This window comes from Pteropus medius, unplaced genomic scaffold (genome assembly GCF_902729225.1).
Source record: "Pteropus medius unplaced genomic scaffold, Ma_sr-lr_union100, whole genome shotgun sequence".
NCBI classification, from domain to species: domain Eukaryota; kingdom Metazoa; phylum Chordata; class Mammalia; order Chiroptera; family Pteropodidae; genus Pteropus; species Pteropus medius.
In genome coordinates, this window is record NW_024350319.1 from 3,746,081 (window position 1) to 3,772,237 (window position 26,157).

General features: G+C 32.8%; 2 protein-coding genes across 4 annotated transcripts in view; one reads left to right on the forward strand and one right to left on the reverse strand.

The window, feature by feature from the left end:
- Positions 1-403: 403 nt before the first annotated feature.
- Positions 404-18,945, reverse strand: DEPDC1 (DEP domain containing 1). Of its 3 annotated transcripts, none has more exons than XM_039838557.1 (12): positions 18,772-18,945; positions 16,884-17,149; positions 14,189-14,345; positions 13,638-13,756; positions 13,078-13,208; positions 11,628-11,675; positions 8,899-9,039; positions 6,530-7,378; positions 5,929-6,101; positions 3,993-4,169; positions 2,785-2,970; positions 404-2,110 (listed from the first exon to the last, which is right to left on the reverse strand). In XM_039838557.1, the coding sequence occupies exons 1-12, from the start codon at positions 18,907-18,909 to the stop codon at positions 1,976-1,978; spliced, it is 2,520 nt and encodes an 839-aa protein (XP_039694491.1). In that variant the 5' UTR covers positions 18,910-18,945; the 3' UTR covers positions 404-1,975. The 3 variants fall into 3 exon arrangements, with proteins under 3 accessions (XP_039694491.1, XP_039694489.1, XP_039694492.1); XM_039838555.1 differs by having other exon boundaries at positions 404-2,116; XM_039838558.1 differs by lacking the exon at positions 6,530-7,378 and having other exon boundaries at positions 1,201-2,116; positions 18,772-18,944.
- An 11-nt stretch (positions 18,946-18,956) lies between these two features.
- The window catches only part of LRRC7 (leucine rich repeat containing 7), a 1,130,220-nt gene continuing 1,123,019 nt past the window's right edge, over positions 18,957-26,157 (forward strand). Inside the window, exon 1 of the mRNA XM_039838554.1 lies at positions 18,957-19,193. The gene's annotated coding sequence lies outside the window, so the exon portion shown is untranslated. The remainder of the gene's footprint in view (positions 19,194-26,157) is intronic.

Sequence of the window (26,157 nt, forward strand, 5' to 3'; positions counted from 1 at the left end):
AGCAATTGAGAATACTATGCTTTTACCAGATCTTGTTCAGTGATTTAATTCTCGGTAATTTTAATAATAATTGCTAATATTTATAGAGTGCTTATTCTACTAGACACTGAGCTAAACACTTCACCTGCATTATTCTATTTAATCCTCACAACAATACTAAAAAGGAGGCACTATTATAATCTTTATCTTACAGATAAGAAAACTGGTACTTAGAGAAGGTAAGTAACTTGTCTGAGGTAACATAGTAAATTGCACAGAGGATTTAAAACTGTCTTTAGAGTTCATATGGTATTAAAGTGTTATACCATATATTATGTAATCTCAATAATAATGCAGATGAAAATTTACTATATCTTTATAATATTTATATATTTAATATCAATCAATAAATACAAAAACAAAATTAAATTGTTACAATATCCATAATAATTTTTATCTCAATATGCAACATAATTCACATTATTAAACATCTTTAAACAGAAAAAGATTTAGCATACAAACACCTAGGAAAGAATTCTCATTTGGTCCAATAATTTTTTAGCTAAAGTTTCTGGGCAAAAGATAGTTATCATTTTCTGTCCAAATTCTTAATTAAAAATAGTAATTTCAAATGGAACGTTGTCATTTTATAGTATGACAATACACTGAGAAATCAGAATGGTCATTGAATTGTATCTATTACATCCCAGGCATTATGCATATCTTTACACTTAAGAAATGGATATTAAGCAATCTTGGAGTAAAATATGGAAGAAAAACTGCTTCAAGTTTGTGCCAAGTCAATCAAATCTAAATTTGGAGAACACTGTATTAAGATGAGACATTTATACTGGCATTTTCTTCCAATAAAAAAGCCGGTGTGCCATCAGCTTGACATTTTACTTTATAAAAAGTGTTTTAGGCACTGATTCTCAAAGTTGGCTGAATACTGGAATCCCCTAAAACGTTGCCTATATACCATTCCTCAAAATTTGGATTTAATTGGCATAGGTAGGGCTTCAACATGATTATTTTAAAACTCTCTTGGTGATTCTAATATGCAAAATTTGTAAAATACTAGCATAGAGAATTATTCCGTAATTAAAGAGGTGAGTCTGAAGAAATTTCCATGACTTGATTCCATGACTAGTCAATAATAAAATACTTATTATTTTAAGTATTTGTTAGATGTATCTCCCTTGATTAGGAAATAAATACTTTAAGAGATTTTCTTTTATGCATCATTGCTTTTCCATATCTGAAATCATAAAAGGCTCACAGTAGTTGCTAAATAAATACCTTTTGAATGAATACAAAATTGCCTTATACTTCTTTTATATCTCTATCTTCTAGATTTATGAACAAAAGAATGCAACACATAAATGACTGAAAAAATGAATGACTGAAGAAGTTAGGATAAATGTTTAAGGCAAATCAAAGTCATAATATATATACGTATTTTAAAAACACATACATATATAAATACACCAAAAGTAGAAAAAGAATATATAAAAGAGTGCAACATTTAGCAGTTGAGTTTTCAAATAGTCTTCACATTTTTACACTTAGAATCGAAAGTAACCCTAAACAACTAATTCTTTAAGCTAATATCCATAAGCACATATGCCAATAAGTTTTATTTAAAAAAAAAAAAAGAATTACAGATTAATCTCGATGAACACATCAGTTTTCAAAATTCAAGTAAATGCAATTTTTAGCACACATCATAATAGCTTTCCATGATAGCTGTATAAAAAACAAAAGATTGTTTCTCATTAAAATATCTGGTATTACCTATTATTATTTTTTCTTAGTTGGGATCCACTAGTTTCTTAGCAGTCTCACATTGATAAAAACTATTTTGGCATAACCTTATAAAAAACATTTTATTTAGAAAAAACCTAATTAATAAATAGGCTTCCTTTTTAGTAGCTGGATTCTTAGATATGGCTTAATTTACTAAAGTTCCACAAGTATTACATAATTTTTAATTCAGTTAGTATCGTATACTACGAAACTTTGGTTTTCTTAAAATTAGCATTGGTTGCTTGATTGTAGGTTTGTCACCAAAAAGTGCTGCTTCACTTTCTGTGGTTGGAAATCTTTTCTGATATATCAACGGATATTCCTTCTGAAACTTAAAAACAAAGTGAGGACTGAGAAGGTATTACCCTAGCTGAAGCCAGTGTACAATGTTTTAAAAGAATTCAATGCCTTTCTCAAAAATGTATTATAGAGATGAGTATCCTTTCAGTTTACCCTTGTTTCTCCCTCTGCTTTCTCATATACGACAGATATACTATAAGATTTCTTAGATCTCAATTAGCATTAACTTTCTAGGATTCTCTTGCTAATTCTTCCTCTGAATTCCAGGTTATCTTTCCCACTGGTAAAGCCTATACAGGTCACGAGGATATAGTATATTTAATTATTTGAGTGTCTCAGACCTGGAATTGGACTTACTAAATCATGTGGCTACTGGTTTTTGAGCTAAAAATTCTTAATGGTAATGATGGGTCACTAAAAATTATGTAACATAATCCAAATTTTATCATTGTTTTCCCAGGCTAATCTAAACTATAATCACACAAAACACCAGGAGTAAAGGAGCGTACCTATTATTATTATTGTTATTAAAATTTAAAGAGAAAGAATAAAACCAGGGTGGTAGTCATATGTAGCCTATATATCCAATATTTAAAATCTAAAATATTAAAATGTGATATTAAATTCTAAATGTTGTTAAATAATCAGCAACAGTATGTTAATAAATATTTACAGAATGATAATTTGTTGTTCTCTTACCTGTTTTAGTTTTTTCCTTTTCTCCTTTAGAGGTAAACTCTTGTTTTTAATAATATTCTCTAAAAGTTCTGCAATTGCAGCTTGAGAGGTAGAAACTTTTTGTTCATCAAACTCCTGAGCACTAATCTGCATACAATATGAATACGTTGGCAAAGGAGCAATCAGTTCATCTCCAGGATTTTTGATCTATAGTAAACAAAATGATACAGTCCAAGTTTATGAATTCTGCTCATGTTCCTACTTGGTAAAGTGTTCTTTTGTTGGGTTTTAGTACCTATTATTTTGCCACCAAACACTCAACACTTTAAGAAGGGTCTAAATTCCAGCTCCATAATCAACTAGCTTTGTGTGGTCTGTAAAATGTTTCCAGATTAGACGAGACAGTGTATATGAAGTGCTCAGCATTGACTAAAGGTAGCCATCATTACTAGTGTTAACCATGGACTACAAAACAATAACAATAAAAGTGGTATTTTAATTTATCCTAAAACATGACTGTTTTAACATAGTAATAGTTAAAGTACTCATCTACTGTTTTTGAGGTGTGGGGCATGGGAAGAGGTTTTAACATCCGTTGATGAGAAAGAAATCATAGGGGGTAGTTATAATTATAATAAGTCAGAGCAATATTAGAATGCCATATATAGTAAAAAACATGAATATATGCACTGGGTAGCCAAAGATCGAATATAGTAGACATCTGCTGTTTCTAGCTGCTCAGTATTCCTTCTCTCCTTCTTATAAGTTCTCCCTGCATTGTACCACTATTCTTCTAATCTATATAGAGTGAATCAGAGTATGTTTCTCTCTCCAACCTACTCACCCTCACCTACCCAAAGGATGTGCATTTAATCTAGATTGGGCCAATCAGAGTCCATATCAAGAACTTTTAAAATTGGAAGTGGAAGGATGACTTTTTTTTCCTTTGGATTACAAACAGTAAGTCTGTAACTCAAGAGCTTTAATAAGCCATATTCCCCATCATGTGAAAAGCCATTTGTCAAATACAGGACCAAAATGGAAATAAGAGATGGAGGGATGGAAACAGTCCTATTGCTATTTGAGTCTCTAGATTCTGTCTATATTCCTGACTTTTGAGGTTATTTATGTGAGATGATAAAGTGTCCCTTTTTGACTAGGCAAGTTTGAAATGAGTTTTCCACTTGCAACTGACTAATGCGGAGAATTTTAAGACTTATAATACGTACATGGCCCTTTTTTAAGTAGTCAAGATGTTTCTCTACTGCACTCTGCAAGTAAGAGGGTACTTGAAGAATTTCCTGATGATGATCCATTAAGAAAGAAACTAATCTTGCAGCAAGAAGCTCATTAAGATCCACTTCTTCAGAACAGCATAGCACACACCGAGAAAAAGTGTGTATCATCTAGAAACATATTAAAAGATGTGAATTTTTAAAGCCTAAGGTTTTATATAAATTAGAATAAATCAGTAATTTCTGTGTAGTGTTATCCTGAACTATTGAGATAAAGTGATAAGCAGGTTTCGGCTTAAAAATGAGAACAATAATTTATTATATTAGAAAGGTAAGAATATCTGTTATTCTTTTTAAAGTACTTAGGTATTTTCTTAATATAATTTCAAAGTATTATAAAATAAAAGGCTTAGCCTTTTAATTTTGTCATAATTTTATCAGTAAACACCATAGGTTCAATTAATACCATTTAGATATGTTGCTTAAAGGTTGTTAGACAACAATGACTTACCATATTAAATTAATCCCACAAAAACACAAACCAGGAGAACATATAACACATAAACATTAGTGTTACCATTTATAGCACCATTATTAGTGGTACCATTTATCTCTTGCAACTCTGGAAAATAGTTTTTAATGCTTATTCTATCAGTCTTTAAAAGCAATTAATACATGTATATTTCAACTCCATCGTAAGGAGTCTTCAAATTCTGAAATAAATTGTTTCGAAATGCATTTACTCTCATATTCATATAACCCATTAACTGTAAGACACACATACCCCATCATTTTAGATTATCAAAATTCTACTTTAAGTATTTTACACATAATATATGATGAGCATACTGAATTATTTTTTGTTATTCCTACCTGTCAGACAGGTTTTCCCATCTCCTTCCAAGGCTCAGTCCTCAGCTTTTTATTATTCTCAGCTTTGTAGAGCTAATTTACTCTCATAGCTTCAACTATCACCTTTACAAAAAATCTGCCTTCTGCCCTTACCTTTCTTCACCAGGCTCACATTTGCAACATTCTGTTAGATAAATTTCACTTAGATGTCCTATAACCTCAAACTCAAGAAGTGTAAAACCAAAATTATCTCCTTCCTACTTATGTCTCTCAAAATATGTTCCCTCACAAACTTCCTAATGCTTTTTAATGGTGCTACAGTTACTCAAGAATAATTTTCCTCTTTATATTAGGTCTATCATTGTTAAAGACCTGTCCTTAATGAGTGGAAAAATAGAGCTTAGCTCCAGATTCCTTGCTATGAAAACCTCCTATAAATTGAAGCTGCATTGTGAGGAAGAGGTAGCTCTTAGAAGAGAGAGAGACTCACACATACATACACACAATATTCAAGGGTTTATTTCCAATCTGTATCTGCATATAAATGCCTCTACCCTTGTCCTCATTTGGAACCTGAGCCGGCTTCACAGTAGTTCCTTCTAACTTCTTGCTCACGATGATATGCCATCCTAATTCAGGTAATTCATCAAATACAACTTCTCCATTACTGCAATTTCTGAAACACTTTTAGTACACATATATTTTCCTTTAATTATCTGCATCAGAGGTATAGTGCCCTTAAACTTTTGACAGTGCCTACATCTTCTTTTCCTTCTCCACCAAACAGAATTGTCACAAGGCAATATAATATGGACTAACAATGAAGTGATATAGGATGAGTGAAGAAGCAGTCCTCAGACAAGATAAAGATATGAAAGTATAACAGACTGGGCATAAAGGATTAATACACCAACATTTTTGCTACTAGGAAAAGTTAGACTTTTAAGAGCCTTTCTAACCCAAGAAATTAGGATTTCAAGACCACATCTTCACTCAAGTAGTACATCCTAGATGGTGTTTTTTTTTCTTTTTTGGTTTATGAACCAAGGCTTATTCTTTTCTTAAGAAATCAACTTACCAGTGATCTTGTACCCATTGTATCATGTAGTTGAGGCATATCAACATTTTGACTCATTCGAGAAATCATGCGCATTAAAAGTTGAAGCTTTCTACGATTTGGTGGGGGAAGTAGCAAACAACATAACTGTAGTGCATCGATGGCAACCCGCTCTAAATGAGGTTGCAGCAAACCTAGAAGGTAAAGTCACCCCCCCCGAAAAAAAAAATCAATGACACTAGTTACTTTCATACAACCAGCATATGCAATTATACAAAGAAGGCAAAATAATATTTTAGTACTTCATTTAACTATTCCTAGAAATTTCCACATTCCTCAAAAGCATACTAAGATTCTCATTTTCTTCATTACCTATTTGAGTATTAATATCCTACACTTATTACAAATAAAGTGAATCAGAATAAGTGAAAGTGAAGGAAAAGAAAGTGCTTTAGGTAAGTAGAATAAATCTCGGTTATGCCATGACAAGAGCCTTTTATAATAAGAAACTTTCCTTTTAGAGGGGGTGGGAAAGCGGTATCAGAGAAGAAAGGCCAGGTAAGCAAAACAGTTAGTAAACACTAAAAGTTAATATTACATGCTTTGAACGCATCAACCTTACTTTGTGTGCCAGTCAACACAGAAGAAGCTGAAGGTAAAGAATTTTCTGAAAGTTCTATTGTACTTTTGCAGAGTCTTTTATTGATTGTGGTACTAGACTCTCCGAGTTCACTTTCCATAGCTGTTTGCACACTTGTGCTGCCTTGTCCAAGATTTGGTTTCATGATAATTTCAGCCACTGGCATATTGATATAACTATTCCTTCTCGTACTACTTCTTAAAAGTAAACTCTGAGATCTACAAAGCTGTTTTGACTTGCTTTTCCCATTACATAACTCCTCTTGGTCTTGAATAGTCAAAGTAGAGGTTCTCTTAAAACCAACACAAAGTGGCTTTTGAATACTTTCCTCTGAATGAAGATTCATTATAGATTCCTGTTTGGTCTTAGACTCTAAACATTGTTTCTTATTTTGTCCTTCTATGTTCAGAACAGATTGATGGCAGACACTTGAGACCTCTTTACTTGAACTCCCTGGTAAATCTACAATTCCTTCTAAAGAATAGCACCTTGGTTTGATGTTAGAGGCTAGGACGTGCGTACTACTTAAGCCTGTTAAATTATGACAGCTTCCCCCTATTCTGTCATTAGCACTGGCTCTTCTGTTTTTTAAATTAACTAGCTGTATTTTCTTAGCACATTTTTCTTGAAATCCATGATGGCTTATCTGCAGTCTCTCAGTAGTATTTGATTCTTCATTTTTGTCTTTACGAAGCAGACTGAGAAGAAGGCACTCAGTTGATTTGAAGGAATTCAAACTGTTTAAGTGAAGGCTTTTTGGAGACTGTGGATCATCTTGGATTTTATGTATCCCACTGGGTCTATCTGAAACTGTGATGTAGCCACAAACAACTACCAGGAAATGAAACAAAAATTAAGATGCAACTGTATGACAGTGGACAAAAATAAAACAAAAACAATAGTAAAGTTAAATAAAGCATCACTATAGTATATATTGTTAGTATAGTACAACAAATAGCAGTTGCTTAATTCAGAAGCCACTTAAACAGGACACATGCAACATTCAGGTACAAAGTGCAAGACTGACTAGAGGTTTTCCAATTTCTGATATCAGTAACTTTAAAATTTATTTCAACAACCTAATTAACTAGATTGAGTCAAATACATTAAATAAGTACCTGCTTGCAATCTACAACTATAAGAAAGCTATTAATTATAAGATAACTGTAGTATAATAAAACATGTATTTGGTTTTTGTCTCTAGTACCTGGCACAGAACTCCTAAAACCTTTGGAATTTCTGGAGTGATAGAAGTCTTCTGTTATTCATAATGAGCATGTCTGAGCACAAGTGAGTTTATGCTAATGAGGTGATTTAAGGCTGGACTTGCTTAGAAGGTTACAATTTTTAGCCCTACTTCACACCTCCCAGGAGGGGTTGGAGATTTAATTCAGTCACCAATGACCAATGAATTAATCAATCATGTCTATGTAAGGAAACTTCAATTAATAAGGTTAAGGGAGCTTAAGGGTTGGTGAACAGAGGGATGTGCCTGCAAGGGTGGCATTCCTGGAGAGAGCATGGGAGCTCTGCACAACCCACCCCTTCCCCTATGTATCTCTTCCATTTGTATGTTCCTAACTTGTATCCTTTACAATAAACTGGTAATTAAGTAAAGCATTTTCCAGAGTTCTATGTTTTGCTGTAGTCAATTATGAAACCTGAGGGGTGTCGTGAGAACCCCTGAATTGGTACTAAGCCAGGTGGAAGTGTGAGTAAGCCTGAAGACCCCATTTGCAGCTGGTGGCTGAATTGAGGGCAATCTTGTGGAACTGAGCCCCTAATCTGTGGAGTCTGTGCTAACACTGAGTAGTTTGTATCAGAATTGAAGGATCTCGTCCTTAACTTGTAGAGTCTGGGCTAGCCCTGGTTAGTTAGTGTCAGAAATAAATTGAATTTTAGGACACCCAATTAGTGTGGAGAATTCGTATTGGAATGATATGTTTAAATTACTGGAAAAAGTCTATGGCCATGCCACCCTCGACAAACCCAATCCCGTCTGATCTCAGAAGCTAACTCGGGCCTGGTTAGTACTTGGATAGGAGACCACCTAGGAAGACCAGGTGCTGAGCATTAAAAAAAAAAAAAAAATTAATAAGGGATTGTAAGCTGACAAAGTCCTTGCAATCTGTGAGGTCAACCAAGGGTTGCCTCACCTAAAAAAATAAAAAAAACAAATAAAACAAACAAATAAATAAATAAATGACTGGAAAATACCACATTATCAACCATAGTATTTCCAAATTTTAAAATAATTTATAGCCTGCCACCTTCATATTTATCTATACTTTTAAACTCTTAAATTAGACCTTTAATAAAATAAATTTAAATAAGTAAAAATCCATACATACCCAAAATGTTCACAAATAATTCATAATATTCAAAGGTAAGTAGAGGTTCAGGGAGATCTAGAAAATAATCTGCAATTGTTCTGAATACATCACGTTCGAATCCAACATAAGTTGGATTATTCATATCATTACTTCTTGGCCCTAAGAAATAGGAGAAAAAAAAATAAGCAAAATATATTTTACTTTAGACACATTTTAAAATATACTTATAAAAAATATAAAACCTATTATTTCATGGAGCTATGTTTAACAATAAATTCTGTCACAGTTCAAAAATTTAAAGAGTTGTACACACTCCTTCTTATTATCTTTTCCGTAGAAATCACTGTAAGCAATTACCAGCATTTTGTTTAATATTTATGCGCCTGAAAAACTGTATAGAAAGCAAAATTTGATATATATTTTAAAGGCATTAGGGAAATTTATTTTAATGGAATTTTATCACAATTCATTTTATAAAGCAAAGACTATTTGGATAATACAAATAATTCTTACAAATTGTCTTTTGCAAATTTATATTTTCAGGAATAAATCTTGCTTGATACAAAGCATACCTTTAATGAGTTTAAATAATACCTTTATATTCTGTTTTATTAGCTTAACATTATTGAAATACCCTGTCTACTTATTAGTGTTTTCCTCAGAAATAAGACCTGATCCTAGGTTACAGATGAGGAAACTGAAGCTCAGAGTAACCTGCTCAAGATGAAGGAGTCCTTGGTGGCAAAGCTTGAATTAGGACTTAGAGCAATGTAAAGTAAGAGCAATGCTCAGGACCTTGAGGTCCAACAATATTTAAAGTATGGTCCATGGACCACATAAACAGAATCATCCGATGTTCCTATTAAAAATATAGCCGCCTCTACGCAGACCGGAATCTATGGATGAGAAGCTTGGATTACTAGCCTAGAAATGTTTGCTTCTGCTTCACTAATTTAGTTGTTTCCAAACAATGATCTGGGCATCTTTGCCATAAGGATCTTCTGAGGCATAGTTTAAAAAAAAAAAAAAAAAGATTCCTGACATATTGAATCAACTGAAATTGAATCTTTGGCGAGTTTCCCTAGTGACTGTGATATGAATTCAGGTTTGAGAGTTACTATGCTATCTTTCAAGTTAAAATCTGTTTTCCCAAATCCAAATGATCTCTCTTTCTTCTCTGTCTCTAAACTTTTGTTATGGCCCCACAAGTGTGAGCGGAAAAAGGATTAAAGCAAACAAATGACATAACACACATTTAATAGCTTTAAGGCTAATACGGGTTTTATGTAGAGCAAAATAAACATTTTTCTACAGAGGATATAAAAAAGTACTCTTAATATGAAGAATAAAAAACTTAATAGTTATTACAAAGTCTTGTTTGACAGAAAATACTTTACTGGAATTAAAAATATAGAATTTATAGTTAGAGAATCTAGCATAGCTCCTATGTATTAGAAAGAAGACTTTCTAAGCCTTAGTTTTTTCTCTGGAAAAAAATTATAGTATACTGATCACTGATTCTTGCATGTCACAGGATTACTGTGGTGGGTTAAATAATAAGAAAAAGTCTTAATACTTCTTCTGGCTAGATATATTGTCATTTAAGTGGAATACAGTTAGGTATGTCTTTGGTATCATTTAGGTATAACATTGACTGGGATGAAAGTAACAAATCCCTAAAGATGAGGCATTAGAGAAATCCTTGGAAATATGCTTATCTGAGTTGTTAACCATTAGCAAAGGATGAGAGTAAAGAGCAGTTAGGTAGGGGAAAAGTTAGAGAAAATAAAAAATCTTAAGATTATGATCAAGATCTTTACCTTGATTTAATAAATAAAATCTTTCTATAACTTACATTATTACTTTATTGCTATTCATTCTGTTATTTTGTCATATTGACACCCAGTGGACAACAAGGGAATATATATTTATCCTGAACATTAATAAAATACTAATTTTATAAGAACTAGAAAAATACTTTTGTAACAAAATTATTAAAATATAATTTAACTTTTGATGATTCGAAAACACATACCTCTGCAAATTTTAAAAATTGATTTTGAAAGCAATTAGGGTTTGTATTTGAATCGGGGCCTTAAGTTATAAAAAAAGTCAATTATCGCTGATCATTGGGAAGCTTGATGAATAAAATGCTAAAAAATAATTTGCTGATTAGTAACATAATTTTTCATAAAAGTCCCATTAGTATATCCTATAGAGTTAACGTGTGTCATGAAGCACTTGAATGTTGAAGCCATGTATGTACATTTATTGGCAAGGGGTATAAAGTAGATTTTATGACTTCATTTCTGACTGAAACTTTCCACTTCTAAGAGCTTTACTTACAAACTGCTATTTGAACTCTTTGGGCCTCACTGAAGTAACTGATGTAGATTATATTGAAAAATCCTTTGAGATCCTCTAGCCTATAATTTTATGATATATGAGAACTGAGCCACAAATGATGCACTTGAATTATAAAATCACCATTTGCAAAGAAAAAGTTAAGGGCTCTATAACATACTTGACATGTAAAGAAATGTAATCAGTTCTAGATTTTCATTTAAACATCAAGGGAAATAATGTATTTTAATTTTATCAAGACTTTAATAAGTTCTTTAAGAATTTTTCTCAATTCTTGTTAAACACTATCAATATACTACACACACACACACACACACACACACACACACACACACACACATATCTATATATGTATATCTATACATATATATACTTTGACTTACAATTTGCGAGGCACTTCATGGCAGATAATACCCAATGAGGAAGGTCATCTACACACACATAAAAAAATAAGATTGTTTAGTAAATATGTTTTTATGATAGTATATTTAAAGCTTAGCATTTATTATATGTAATTATATACATGTATACATGCATGTATGTATATGTTATATACGTGTATCATTACATGTTTATAAGACATAGGGCCAAGGCAATAGTTTAAGATACAAGTTTAAAAAGCTATAAAGATCTTGAGTTTGACTCTTATGACAATACATAAAACAATTAGCACTGCTAAATCAAAGATGAATTATTTTGGGGGGGGATAGTTTGGAAATAAATTAACATTTATCTTTATCTACTACCACCATCTTTTCTTTATCCTCATTTCTGTTCTGACTAGATCTATGCTATTGGAGTATTACTGATTTGAGTGAAAGCTGATTGAAACAAGCTATATTTAAATATAGGGTACTTTCACAATGAAGCTTGCTTCAAATAATTACCTCTATATTGCATAAAATCTATTATTTTGATACAAACACAAAAATCGCACATATATTTGACCTGAAAAGTTTATGGTTATAAAGAATAGAAAGCTTGGATGAGAGCATATATTGTTAATTATTTTAGGTAATGAAAAATAGAAATGGCATAAAACCATTATACAACATATACAAAGCGTATACAACACAACTCTTAAGTTTTGACATTTACTATTTGTTCCTACAATTAAAACCTCAAAGTTCTTGCCCAAAGAAATTGAAAGTAATACATGTCAATTAATTCTACAGACAGAAACTGATTACAAAAAAAATGACTCAACATTTTGAGATTGATACATTTTTTTATAATCTAAGTTTTCTAATACATATGGCTTGAATTATTTCTGATTTCCCTATCTTATATCTGATATCAATATATTATATAAATATATAAACACTATAATATAAAAAATGATATATATATATCAAGCCAGTGATCTTTAGAATACTGGTTGTGAGAGTTTGAGGTTATTTTATTGTTACTTTGGTTTTATCTATGTCTTGACCCCTTTAAATTTATATATAACTACTTGTATAAGCTCCATGAAGGGATGGACCATTTCCTTTTTTCTTGTTCATCACTAAATCTTTAGCGCAATGGCTGGCACATTATAGGTCTTCAATAAAATGTGGTTAATCAATAGCTTTAATTATATTTAGATGTTTAACTGTGCCACTTTTTAAAATATCGAGACTCTATCTTACGAGCTAATAGTATGTATAATATTTACGTAAAAATTATTCCACTGTGATTGCTAAAGCACCTACGATAAAACAACAATCTCCTTGATGTCCTCCCGATTAAAATATTCTGCTTTCTACACTGTGGTCTCTACATATTCCCACAATAGTTACAAAATTTGTTAGCAAGTTTAAAAAGATTTCAGCTTCTTTTATTGATACCAACCTGATTTGTCTTGAAGTATAACTACTCCACGTTTACTTGTATTGGTCATGTTGTACATTATATATTGAGGAATTACTTGTTTTGGATTTATGACTTCTTCTAAAGATGACACACCTAAAGTGGTTTGCAGGCTAAATAGAAGAAAGAATACAAACTTTTTTTTCCCCATAAAATAAGTGGAATAGAATATAAATGAGAGTTTGATTGGCAAACAAACAAAGCCCTCAGAATATTTTTTTTCTGACACCAAACTTTGAAGGCTTATATTTAGTATTCATTTTCAAATATATTTATCTAAATAACTTTTGAAGGATTCCAATATAGACCTCAAACTATAGCTACAACTTTGATTCAAAAAAAGGCAAATCACACTGAAAACATTCTATTTCTACTGTACTAGAACTATAGCAAGGACACTTACTAAAAAACATATACAGATTAAATTTTAAGCTTTGGCAACAAATCTTTTTTTTATTTTTTCACTTGTATATCTTGCTGAAAATGTCAAATTAACATTCTAAACATCTCCGGAACTTGGTTATAGCTTAGTTTTAGCTTACTAGATCAGAATAATATATCTCCAAACTTCTTCAGCATCTTTCTGGCTTATTTCTCTATTACCAATAGAGTTTTCTTGATCTTCATTGATTACTTCACAGTTCATGTGTTCTATATTTTCCTGAAAAAAAGAATTACTTTGGTTTAATATATTATGTTCAAATTAAGGAAATATTGAATTGACACCATTTTTAATATTTAGTAATTCTATTACTATCAGTCCATTGTGGAGCTATAAGGTGTCATATGAAGAAATAATGTAACATATTGTAATAAAGCTTTTGGTTTTGCACCTGCCCCTACTACCCTCAAATCACTCTAAAAATAAAATATCCTTATATTATTACTGTTTCAAGTATGTCTCATTACCATTTTTATTATTGTTTATATGAGTTCCAAACAAATTTATACATATATTTTTAGAATATAAAGTGAGTTAAGAGATTTCAAGCATTGGCTTCAAATATTAACAAATCGTTTACTTTTCATGATTCTATTTTTAAGCACATGGTAATTATATTTAAACTAGTGATTAGTAAAAAAGATATTTTACCTGAGATAATTGTAATCCATGTGTTTTAAGAGTTCTACGAGATAAGTTTCGTAATTTAAAAATACTGTCTTTATCTTTGGAAAAGTTCTCTACGCTGTTTTTTCTCAGTTCTGGGTGCCTTCGTGGAAGGGTTTTGAGTGGTGAATTTGCAGGAAATCTGGTTTAAGAATAATATGCAGTTAAATAATGTGAAATCAGAAACAAACTTTTAGTGTCTATCTTAAAAATCACCCAAAAAAGTGGATTTATTATTTATTTACCAAAGAATGAAAATTCTACATAAATTGGTTTTCCCATTAAACTTGTTAAAAATTTTAAGTTTCCTGCTTTCTTTAGTATGCTGTGCATATTTTATTTCTGGATAATTGTGTTATTATTAGAATCAAATCTGCTGCAGAGAAATCACTTACATACAAAAAGGTTCTAGAATGTTATATTTTCTCAATTTCTTTTATGAGTTATCTGATTTGTGTATATTATTTGCTCTTTGTTTGACTGTGATTGTTCTAATTCCCAGAACTTGGTCTCTGCTACTTTTTTTGATTATATTCCTTTCATTTTAATATAAATTATTTCAAAGATACAAAAAAGTACAGAAAATACAAAACATCTATGTATGTAACCATTAACCAATACAATTAACATTTTATCAAAGACTTCATTATCTTTTTTTTTAAATGTGAGAAATTCTTTGCTTATTCTATTTCTTTTTCTCTTCCTAAGGGAAATCACTAATCTTTATTGTTCATGTTTTATACTTTTAATAAATAAACAAAAATAATGTGGTTATGTGTTTTTTCACTTTGTGGTATCTTTTATCATACATTAAATTTATGCATGTTTTTAGTGACTTCGGGAATTCTTTCTCATTCTACTATCCTAAAAATATTTTCTTATATTCTCTCATAAAAATTTTATTTTCATATATAAGTGTGTAATCCATATATAAGTTATACCAAGTTCCCATATCTGTATGGGTTTGTATTCTCAGTACTTGTTTTAATTTAAGCCCACACATATATCAGTTAAGGCAATTCTCTTTGTTCTTCAAAATTATCTTGGACCTTTACATTACTATATAAACTTCAGAATCTGTTTGTCAAATCCTACAAAAATTATATAGTGCTTTTGAATGATAATGTACAGAATTTGTCAATTTGGGAAGCAGTGACTTATTTATGATACTAAATCTTCTTATCCATGAACAAGATATCCTCTCCAATTATCTTTAATATAATTTAAAAGTTTCTCTAGTAAGGTCTTACACATTTTTGGTAAACTTTATTTTTAAGTACTTTATACTTTATTTATTGTTGTTAAAGACTAGAGGCAGAGGAACTAGTTGAAGAGTTATGCAGAATTCCAGGTTAAGAGAGAACAATGGTCTAACAAAAAGATCAGAGAACTACTGAAGCAACTAACAATAGAAATGGTTTAATTAAATCATATTTAAAGGGGAGGAGAATGGGAAAGAATCAAGGCAACTACAGGGAAGATAGTGCCATTCATTCAGATATGGATATAAAAAGACAAAATTTAGGTTAAGAGATGATATTGATTATTTATATGCTATATATTAGAAGTGTCTGTCTAACAGGCAAAAATTGAGTCTAAAGCTCAGGAGAGATATTTGGATTGGAGGTTTGAAAGTCATAAGAAAAGTAGGTGAAGATATAGCATGAGATTACCCATGGAAAGAGGTGAAATGAAGACAAGTGTAGGAGGACCTTGAGGACCATAACAACTAAAGGCTGAGCAGCAGCAAAGGAGCCAACGAAGGTGACTAAGGAGTAGTTAAGAGGAAAATTTCTAGAGTGTTATACAAAATGAAATATTCATATGCTTGTTTTGGTTTACTTATATAGCATAAATCATCTGTGATAACATAGGCAAGAATCAATTTCTAAGACATTTCATTTGAAAAGTACTAATTCTGAGAAAAAAAGCATAGATATTAGAATCTAAAGACCAAACTTAATGGAAATAAAACAAAGAACCCTGCGTGCATGAGAGAAAAAGCAATTATGTGGCCGGAGGGATTCAGAAAGGCTTCACAGAGGAGGCCGCAATAGAGTCTGACAAATGAGTATAGTGTTTCAAAGTAGAAGAGCAGATTACAGACAGTGAACATGATTTGTTGAAGCATGGTCTCAGCTTCCTTATCTGTAAAAAGGAGCTAATACCTACCCTGCATTGCTACTCTAGGGATTAAATAAGAGCATGTAAATCATAAAGCAGGGCCTCTGGTACAACCTGTGGTATATTTCATCTGTTATTTATTATATAAAGTTTGGTATTTATCTTATCATGAGTATTCTTAGATTATATAAGATTATATGTTACTTGAAGGCAAAGATCCGTGAAAATTTGTCTTGTAATTCTTGAATCTATGAAACTAAAGTTTAATAATGATCTGTCTTTGAAATGTTACAGTTTTCAGAATATGCAGAAGGAATAATATCGCTTTCCTCCTAATTCCTTATTTTATGACATGTACTACCTAACATTTATAAGTTTGAATTGTGTAGCTATTAACTTTAACTTCTAATAGGTTTTAATTGGACTAAAAGTAGTACAGTTCTCTACAAAAACATTACTTCTGAAGAAACTGCTGTTTTAGTAAAAGTATAATAGAAGTGGAATTAAAATTTATCGTTAAGTAATTCAGTTGTGCAGTTAGTTCTTTGTTCATTACCTGAATAGCTGACTGTTGTCATCAAGATTTTCTGATCCCCATCTGCCTTTGATATCTTCAATTACATGATTCTTAAGAAATTTTCTCAATAGTTGGATAGTCTGTTGCCTTGTAACTTCAGGACCAAAATTGCTATTATTTCTTAATAGGTCATAAAGCCAATCTACTGCTTCTCCTGCTGTAAAACAATTGCCATATTTTTTAAAGTGTTGCCTATGTTTTCTTAGAGGCATTCCTGCTCGAAAAGATGTGGTAACTTCATTCCACTGCAAAAAGAAAGAAATTATTTAAAAAAAAATTAAAGAACGAACATAAAATCTTTTACTGATTTGCAATAAATTAGACAAAATTCATTCACATATGATTACATCATAAAAACTCATGAAGAAACCATTCATTTTACTTGTGCTATAGAAAAACTGATATACTAATTTATTTTGATTAATTCTACTACTGTAATAATAATTCTATGTAAAAGTTGTTGACTAAAAGCACTTAATTGGGTGATTGGCTTCTTTAGGAAACCTAGGAATAATGAAGAACTGCAATGAAGCTGCCTGTAGTCCTCAATAGAGAAAGCATTTATTCCTGTTTCTTTAAATCTCAATTAATATTAATATGCTGTTAGCATTTATGTCAGACATTATGCTTTACATTCATGATTAAACTTTAATTCTCGCAATTCTGTGAATCAGTACTGTTATCCCATTTTTAGATGAGGAATATGAAGCACTGAGAGATTTAATAATTTGACCAAGGTTGCACAGCTAAGTGATGAACCCTTCAAACACAGATTTGATTGACTCTAGAACCTGCACTAGTAACTACTATGCTGGCCAAATAAAACTTATGGCTGGCAGTAGTTTCACTGGTAAAATACCTTTAATATTAAAATCATTTATACATTTACTATAGTATCTCTTATGTGAAGACTCCAATAGTGAACATAGAACAAATGAGGTAAATTAACTCCAGCTAAGCCACTGCTACTTATGTTACCACCTACCTGACCTATGTAGCCCCAACATCACAACGCAAAATTTAAGGTACGAAAACACAACAACTGTATCATTTTCTTTCCACACCACCACATTTCGTATATTAACTTATTTAAGAAATATATTGAGTGGCAATTTATCCAGAGGATAAGGTATTTTATATTCTACCAATTGTAACATTTTCACATACAGTACTCTCTCGGAAAATCTCTTAGGATGGACATGTATTATCAGGCCTATTTTACCAATGTGGAAACTGAGGCTCACAGAAGTTAAGTGGCTCTCCTAATGTCACATGACCGGTGGCACAGGCTCCTCTAGGATGGAGATCTAAATGCAGGAGACACTGTATACAAGTACAAAACCAGTGACTACCAACAGTGGTTCCTGATAGGTGTCTCAAATATTCTGGGTTTAGTTTTGAAATAGCTGTTACTTAAGTGGCATTCGGTTGGTCCATCCTACATTAAATTCTGCAGGGCCAGCCAAACGAAGCTGTCACATTCGCGTTTGCCCCAATCTGATCCTACAAAGCACTGGAACTGATTCTAAATTCTTTTCGAATACTGATGGAGGTAGAAGATCCGGCATAGGTGCGGCTAAACTCGGGATGTTCTGTGGAGTTACAGGGGACGCCGACAAAACGCAGAACAGGAGCTGCCTAACAAGGAATGAGTATGATGTAACCTTCGCGGGGCGCCCGGAGCAAAGGCGAGGGACAGACTCGTTCCGCAAGGGTCCCGGTTAATTCCTTTCAATATCCTTTTCAGGGAACCAAGAGGATCTGGGATCCGTCCCTCCGCCCAAGGTAAAACTACGAACGTTCTCACGTAAAAGTGGTGGCGGCCATCACCCCGGCTGGCTAGCCTCGTCGTTCTGCGCTGTCTTACCAGCTTAGTGGCCCGATAAGGCCCAGGAGGCACACTCCGAGTCTCCATTCTGCCCACCGGGCCTGGAGGCCTGTCAGCGTCCGGTGCTGTGCATGGCGGCGGAAAGTTACACTCTGACCTCTGTTTAGACGTCCGCATAACTCTGCACAACTGTCGGCCCCCGCCGCGGATTTGAATACCACAGAGGCGGCGCTGATTGGCTACGCCGTCGAGTCACGTGACACGCCGCGGGCCCAGCTGCAGTCGGCGTGGGCGGTGGAGCCTATCCTCAGTGGCTCGTGGCGCTGGTGGCTGGCACCAGCAGGTCTGCGTCGGGGCCGGGCTGGTGAGACAAGTTCCCGGCCTCGCCCGGCTTCCCTGGAGCTGCTTCTCCCTCTTGCGGTCATTGGCGAGGCGGAGTCAAGTTTCCATACTCAGAATGGGTGAGACCGTTTAGTCCCAGACTTGATTGTTCGAGCTCAGCTTTTGGTTAAGGGAATATGAAATTTGAAAAGAAAAAGACTCAAGCCGTTTTTGCCTGGCCCTAAAGGATCTTTAACAGTGGTTAGCATGTAGAACAAAGCATCCCTGGGGCGTACCTTTCGCCTGACAAAGCCCCTGGTTTTGCTTTTATAAAGCTTCCTTGGTGTTTGTTGCAGTGCTGTCACTCGTACATTTTAGAGAGTGCCATAATTTGGTTCTCCCCAGTGCAAAAATGTAGGTTAAACTCCCCTAAATTTGGTAGTAAAATGAAGCACTAGTAGATTTCCATATGTACACACAGTAAGAGGCTTGGGAAAGGTTCCGTAAAACTTGCCAATATACCATATCTTTATAAGAATCCTGGTTATGTTTAAATCATAATTATACACTTATGGGAATTTAGAAATCTGCAGTTTTTCAAATGACAAGAAATCTCATTTTTTTCCAATGACAAAAATTAAGTTCCAAGCTCTGAAGAGACTTGCCCAAAGTCTTAGGTCCTGTTAGCAGAGCTCAAACTTAATAATCGTGACAAATTCTCTATCACCAGTTTGAAACTATTTGATGCTAAGAGTCCCTTAGTACAGAAGATCGAAAGGCTATTTGAGTGATATGAAGCTGTGGACGAATTAATTTGGAAATTAAGTAGCAGTTTGAGAGGTTATGATTTAGTAAAAAGAGGTAAGAGAAAATGTTCTAGGAAAGAGTGTTATAGTTGTCTGCAGCGTGGGGCATGAAATTAGTTTTCCTTCCACCTTCTATGTTTTAGCTGGGCTAAATTTATATGAGACAGATTAACAGGAGAAAATGTCCAAAATTTATTACAGATATATATGCTTGGGTGCCATAAGAACATGAGACCCATGGAGACATCGGGCAGTTGAGGCTTATGTGCCATTTTGGACAAAGGCAGGGGTCTGGGATTTCAAAGGTAAAGCAGGCAATTTACAGGTAGATGAGAAAGAGCAAACATGTGAATTCTTCCTGGGCCAATTTCAACAAACAGGCTTTGCCAGATTTCTCCCGATCCACCATATTTAGTTTATGTTATGATGCTAAAATGATGTTCCCTTCCTTTAAGTAGGATTTCCTACCCGAATTCCTTTAAGCAAGTAAGAGGGGGAAGGTCAAAGGTTCTTTCTAAGTCTTTCGTTTTTTAATTACCAGCTTAAATCAATATCAAAGGCATATTTTAGGGTGGCAATATTTTGGTCCCTCGCAGAGTACTTTACCTTAGCTGTTGAACTTAAGATGATTTAGATGGAGATATATCTATTTTCTGATCAAGATCAATAGATAAAGCACTTAATAAACACCAACAATGATTTTAATTTTGCATTTGAGTTAAGGAAAAGAAGTACAGTGATAGATGTTACCAAATAGTTTTAACTCTTACCCAGCTTTATGACACATTGTCTGTCTTAGGGTTTTCTTTTCTTTTGCTTCCCATTTCCCTTAAGAATAAAATGGAGATGAGAATGTGGAAGCCAGAATTTATTTTGTATTTTTGCCCAGCTCCCTAGTTGAAAATTATCTCATTTACAGACTTTCATATGAGTAGTCATAGCTTAGTATTACCTATCTTTCCAAGACATAACCTGACAGGGCTATTATCTGTAGCACAAAATTAATTTAAAATTATAAAGTATCATCAGAAACATTTTAAAGGGTAACAATGAAAGTAAATCTAAACTTTTCATAAAGTGTGGTTAGAGAAGTTCTATGAAAGTATTCAACAAGATGTTGGCGTCATATCTTGAGAAAGCCTCTGAGACTCTTTCAGGTGCTTCCATATTGTCTGGGGACTCACTCTGCATCATTCATCTTCACATTGAGTTTTTTTAGAAAAGAAAATATCTAAGTCAGAGTTTTGTGAGATGTGAGTATTCAGGTTTTAGTAACTTTGCATATCTCTGCTCTTAGTAACTGTTTATCAATTTCATAGTTTATTTCTCTCATTAAGTTTTCAGGAATTACTTTAGCATCTTTTCCTCATTCCCCTACATCAGTTATAAACGACCTGTATTAGAATCACCCGTGATACTTGTTAAAATCCTGATTCCTTGGGTTCCTCAAACAATTTTTGGGAGGGTTCTTTCTTAAGAATGGAGGAGCCTGAGTCTCTGAAGACTTCATAGAGTTAAACTGCTAGTTTTTTCATTGCTGTGTTTCTAGCTTCTAAACAGGGAGGAGGCTGTAGGAAATTCTAGTCTTTATAGCATATGTCATTTCATAGACTTCTACTTTTCTTTGAACTTTAATGCCCATTCTTTATTCTTGTTTAACTCTGCTTAGGGCTTATACTGTCCTGTAGAGAGCAAAATTTATTAATGAATTATAGTCATTGTATATGGAAAATGTTATTGTTATATATAGCTGTCAAATGTCTGAGTTTGCCCCTATTTAGTGTGATTTTTATGTTTTTCAATAAAAGGTTATTCATTAAAAATCAATTTGTCTTTAACTGTACAATTATACTCTTCTAAGACATGGGTATTTATGTATGTATATATGAATTCCCAAATCAGAAAAAAATCCTTTGGTGAACTGCTCTGTAACTATAGCATAGTATGTACATGGGAAATCTGGTTAACTCGGAATGACAGTAACATTGGTAGAAGGGGATTTACAGATGAGGGGTCAATTTGTGAACTTTTCCATGAGAAAAGACTGTATGAAGTCTATATATGATGGTTTGCCTTGAAGGAAATTTATAGAGCAAGGAACATTATTTCCTTGTCTAGTGGACATTTATTGATTGATTACATAGCATTCCTTTCCCTTACCTGCCTTATAGTACTCAGATTTTTCTTAAGCATTTCACTCCTTTCATACATGGTCCATAAGTTCAGGGAGATACACTACTGCCAGCTCTGGTGCTGGACCTGGATTACCTTAAGCTAAAAAGAACATTAAGTTCCCCTGGATGCAGTTATTGTGTTGGGTTTAAGCCAATGAAAATGTTCAATCTTCCATATTTTATGAAAGTCCTTCCAGCTCCTATAGGAAGGTTTTGGAATTAGGTAGGCACACAGGTGAGGCTAGGGACTACAAAATATCTGGCAGATACCATAAGTAGAAGGAAAAAAAATCTCGAAATATACTTTTTACAAAGTTAGAATATGAAAGGAACTTGTGCCAGAATCACAATAATACCTGATTAGCAGGTCATCTTGCATTTTCAACTAAAACAAGAATCATTAGTGGCATGTTCAGAGAACTTACCCTGTGAAGTTCAAAGATCTATACATAAAAATAGCCCTTCCTTTAACTTTTGTTCTTCCCCATTGTACAGACTTTTGACTTAAAGGACTATTAATTCCCCAGAGCACCTTTATTTGGAGACTAATTTAGCAATTCAGCCCAATTTAAAAATTATTTCTAGGGGAAAAATTCATTCCCAGTTCTAACCACAAGTGATTTATACAGGAGTTTTTAAAATACAAGCCATTCTTAAGTTTAGAATTTCTCATATCTATGAGAGACTTGGTAGTGTTAGAAAGAGCACTGCTCTAGAAAGGACTCAAAGAATATTAATTCTAACTTAGTTAGCTGTGCCACTGATTAGCTACGAGACCTTTGCAAGTCAGCTCCCTGGTTCTTTATTTTCTTATATGTAAAATGAAGGAATTGAAGTAGCTTTCTAAGATTCTTCCAGTTCCAGTAATTTACAATAAATTCATCAATGCCAGAACACTATTTAACAGTAATACTAAATTTTATAAATGTGAGTTTGATTTTGTTCTGGATCATTAAATATTATTTATAAAAGTAATTTCACCTTTGGGCTTTTAATTTAATACATCAATTAAGATCATCCTAATAATGGGACCGAGATAAAACTAAATAAGATAATGTATTAGAGATCATTTAAAATGCAGTTTTTACTGATTCTTAATGATTTAAAATTTGTTCATTTATTTCCCAATTATTCTTGTGATGTTTTGATTTAAGAGGACTTTCATTATTGTTTAGTTTAACTGCTTTATAAGTTTATTATATTACTGATTTAATAGCATCCTTTAGAAATTTTAAACTAGATAATATTATATATGTATATAGTATATGTGTATATAAATGACATTAGATATGTATCTAACATAATTTACATTACAAATAGTTCAAATATGTTTATATATGAAATACTGCTTACATTGTCATTCATTAAGCTTGCTTTATGCCAGGTACTATGCTAAGATTAAGGAGTAAAAGCATACAGTTATTGGTTACAAGGATCTTGTGGACTATTGAATGAAATTATTCGGTACAATGACAGTTTGCATGGTCTGGTAAGCTATTAAAAAATATGCATTCATTAATATTCAGGGAATTGATCATTAAATAATGTATTTCATTTTTTTCACATTGAATTATTGATAATATCACATGTAAGGCAGCATGGCAAAAGGGGCACTGTTTTGGAATGATTATAAATCCTAGTCCTTTTTGTCCCTTTATCCCATTTCGTTTTTCTTCTTAGATCTTATCAGCATTACCATACTATTTGTTTATTTGTATATCATCTGCTTTGATTCACTGTGATGTGAACTCCATGAGAGAAGGGATTTCAAATATATTTGTCCATTGATAAATTCTTAGTGTCTATTGTAGTGCCTGGCACATGATAGGTATTCAGTAAATACTTGAGTCAATGAGTGGCATGGGGTTTTGATACACAGTATAGCAGAATTAATGCAAAATTGAAATCGCCTGCATTATGACTTAGAAATTCCACTTTTAGGAATAGCTTACAAGTATATGTGATTTTTTTATGTACAAAGGTGTTCACCTGAGCATTCTTTAAAAGGTGAAAAAAATTGAAAGTAAACTAAATTTTTATCAGAAGGAGAACAGGTTACATAAAGTGCCATATCTATGCCTTGGAATATGTATGTGTGTGCTGAAATGGATAGATATTTTTAAGTGAAAAAGAAGTTGCAAAACAATGCATATAGTATTACCAAATTTGTGTGTATGGGATTGTAAATACACACGTATATGTGTGTATGTAAATTTATACTAAAAAAACCTGGAAGAACACACATCAATCTGGGAAAAGTCCATGTAAAGTTTTTATTCTTTGCATCTATAAAGATTTGGTTATTTTTTTCCCCCTCTGTTTTTTGGAATTTTTATATTGGGTATATGTTAATGCATTATTTAAATACCTAACTAAATAAATGGATAATATATTTTCTTAAGCACCATGGCAACCATAATAAACTATGTGGAATGTATAGGAAAGTCCTAACTTTGGGGTGGGCCTTTGTGAGCACAAATGGAGTTAACCAGGTGAAAAAGGAAGAAAGGAAGTCTCAAGAGAAGGAGTAGCTTATACAGAGTCATGAAGATATGTAAATATGGAATATTTGGGGAATTTCAAATAATTTTTATAGGACTAGAGTACAAGGAAAGGAAGAGTGACATAAAGCTGGAGAGGTAAGCATAGGTCAGATCATGAGGATGCTTATATGCTTTCTAAGGATTTTGCATTACACCACTCCCCAATCTATTCCAGATTAATCTTGCTTCTGACTTTAAAAGTCATTGTCCTGTGTACAGTCACATTACAATTGGAATCTTTACATATACTTTTGTATCCCTATAGTTTATCCTCCATAACATACCCAGTTACCTTTCCACCATATGGGTTCTTTTATTATCTCCCCTTATGTTGTAATTATCTTATGTGTTATATCTACATACATTGAAAACCCCATCAGACAGTGTTATAATTCTTGCTTTCAAATATCAAACATATTTTAAAGAGCTGTAGAGGATAAGAAAAGTCCATTATATTTACCCAGATATTTACCATTTCTATTGTTCTTTGTTCTCAATGCTCAGGCATCTTGTGGGTATTATTTCCCCTCTGTCTGAAAAAGTTCCTTTAACAATTCTTTTGGAACAAATCTGGCAGGATATTCTCTTTATTTACCTTCTTATGAGAATATCTGTATTTCACTTTCATTCCTAAAAGATATTTTCTCTGGAACGGAATTCTGGATAATAATTATATTCTTTCAGCATTTTATAAATGTTGTTGCATTTTCTTCTGTCCTCTATGAGACTCTGTAGTCATTTGAATAAATGTTTCCCTATAAGTAAAGCATTATTTTTCTCTAGTTGATTTATTGTTCCACTTCAATGATATTTATTATTTTCTAAAGAGTGACTTCCTGGAAAAGTTTACATACTTTACTCTCAATGATATCAAGAACCTAATTAATATACAATTCCAATCAGATACAAATGAGTAAAAACAGTGATTGACTATAAGGAAGTGTCACCATGCATCATAATTAATTATTAATAAATAATTTTATATGTATACACTCTCCTGAACCAAGCTTATTATAATGATTCTCGATGAAATCTGTCAGCAGCTTTCCTTTACTGTTTTCTCATCTGATAGTGATCCAGGTATCTATTTGCTTGTCTTGCAGTGTTATTTCCAGAGCCCTTCCATTTTTCTTCTCTATTATGAATAAAAGGTAAAAAATATCAGTTGTGAAATGTCCTTGTGAAATTTCAGTCCCATTTTTGTTAGATTCATTATTGATTTTATCCTCAGTTTTCCAGTTAAATCACCATGACTTTCAAGTACAGGATATATTAATTTAATGTCTCTGCTCGCTTGTTCTCAGGTATTTTTTGCTTTCTTTTCTTGTTACTGGGAGTTTCATTTCTGAAATTATTCCTTCAGGTTGGCTTCTCAGTACATTTATATAGCGCGGTGAGAGGAAAATAAACAATCTTGTTTGGCCGGACAACATGAAAAAAAGGAGAAGTAATAGACTGTAGAGTCCAAAGTCTTCAGAGGAGAAGGAGTGTGACTGAAAGGTGATGGTGAAATGAAGATTTCTATCTTCATGGACAAGAGTGTTTTGGGATGCCAAGATAATTTATTTCCAGGTTATTTGC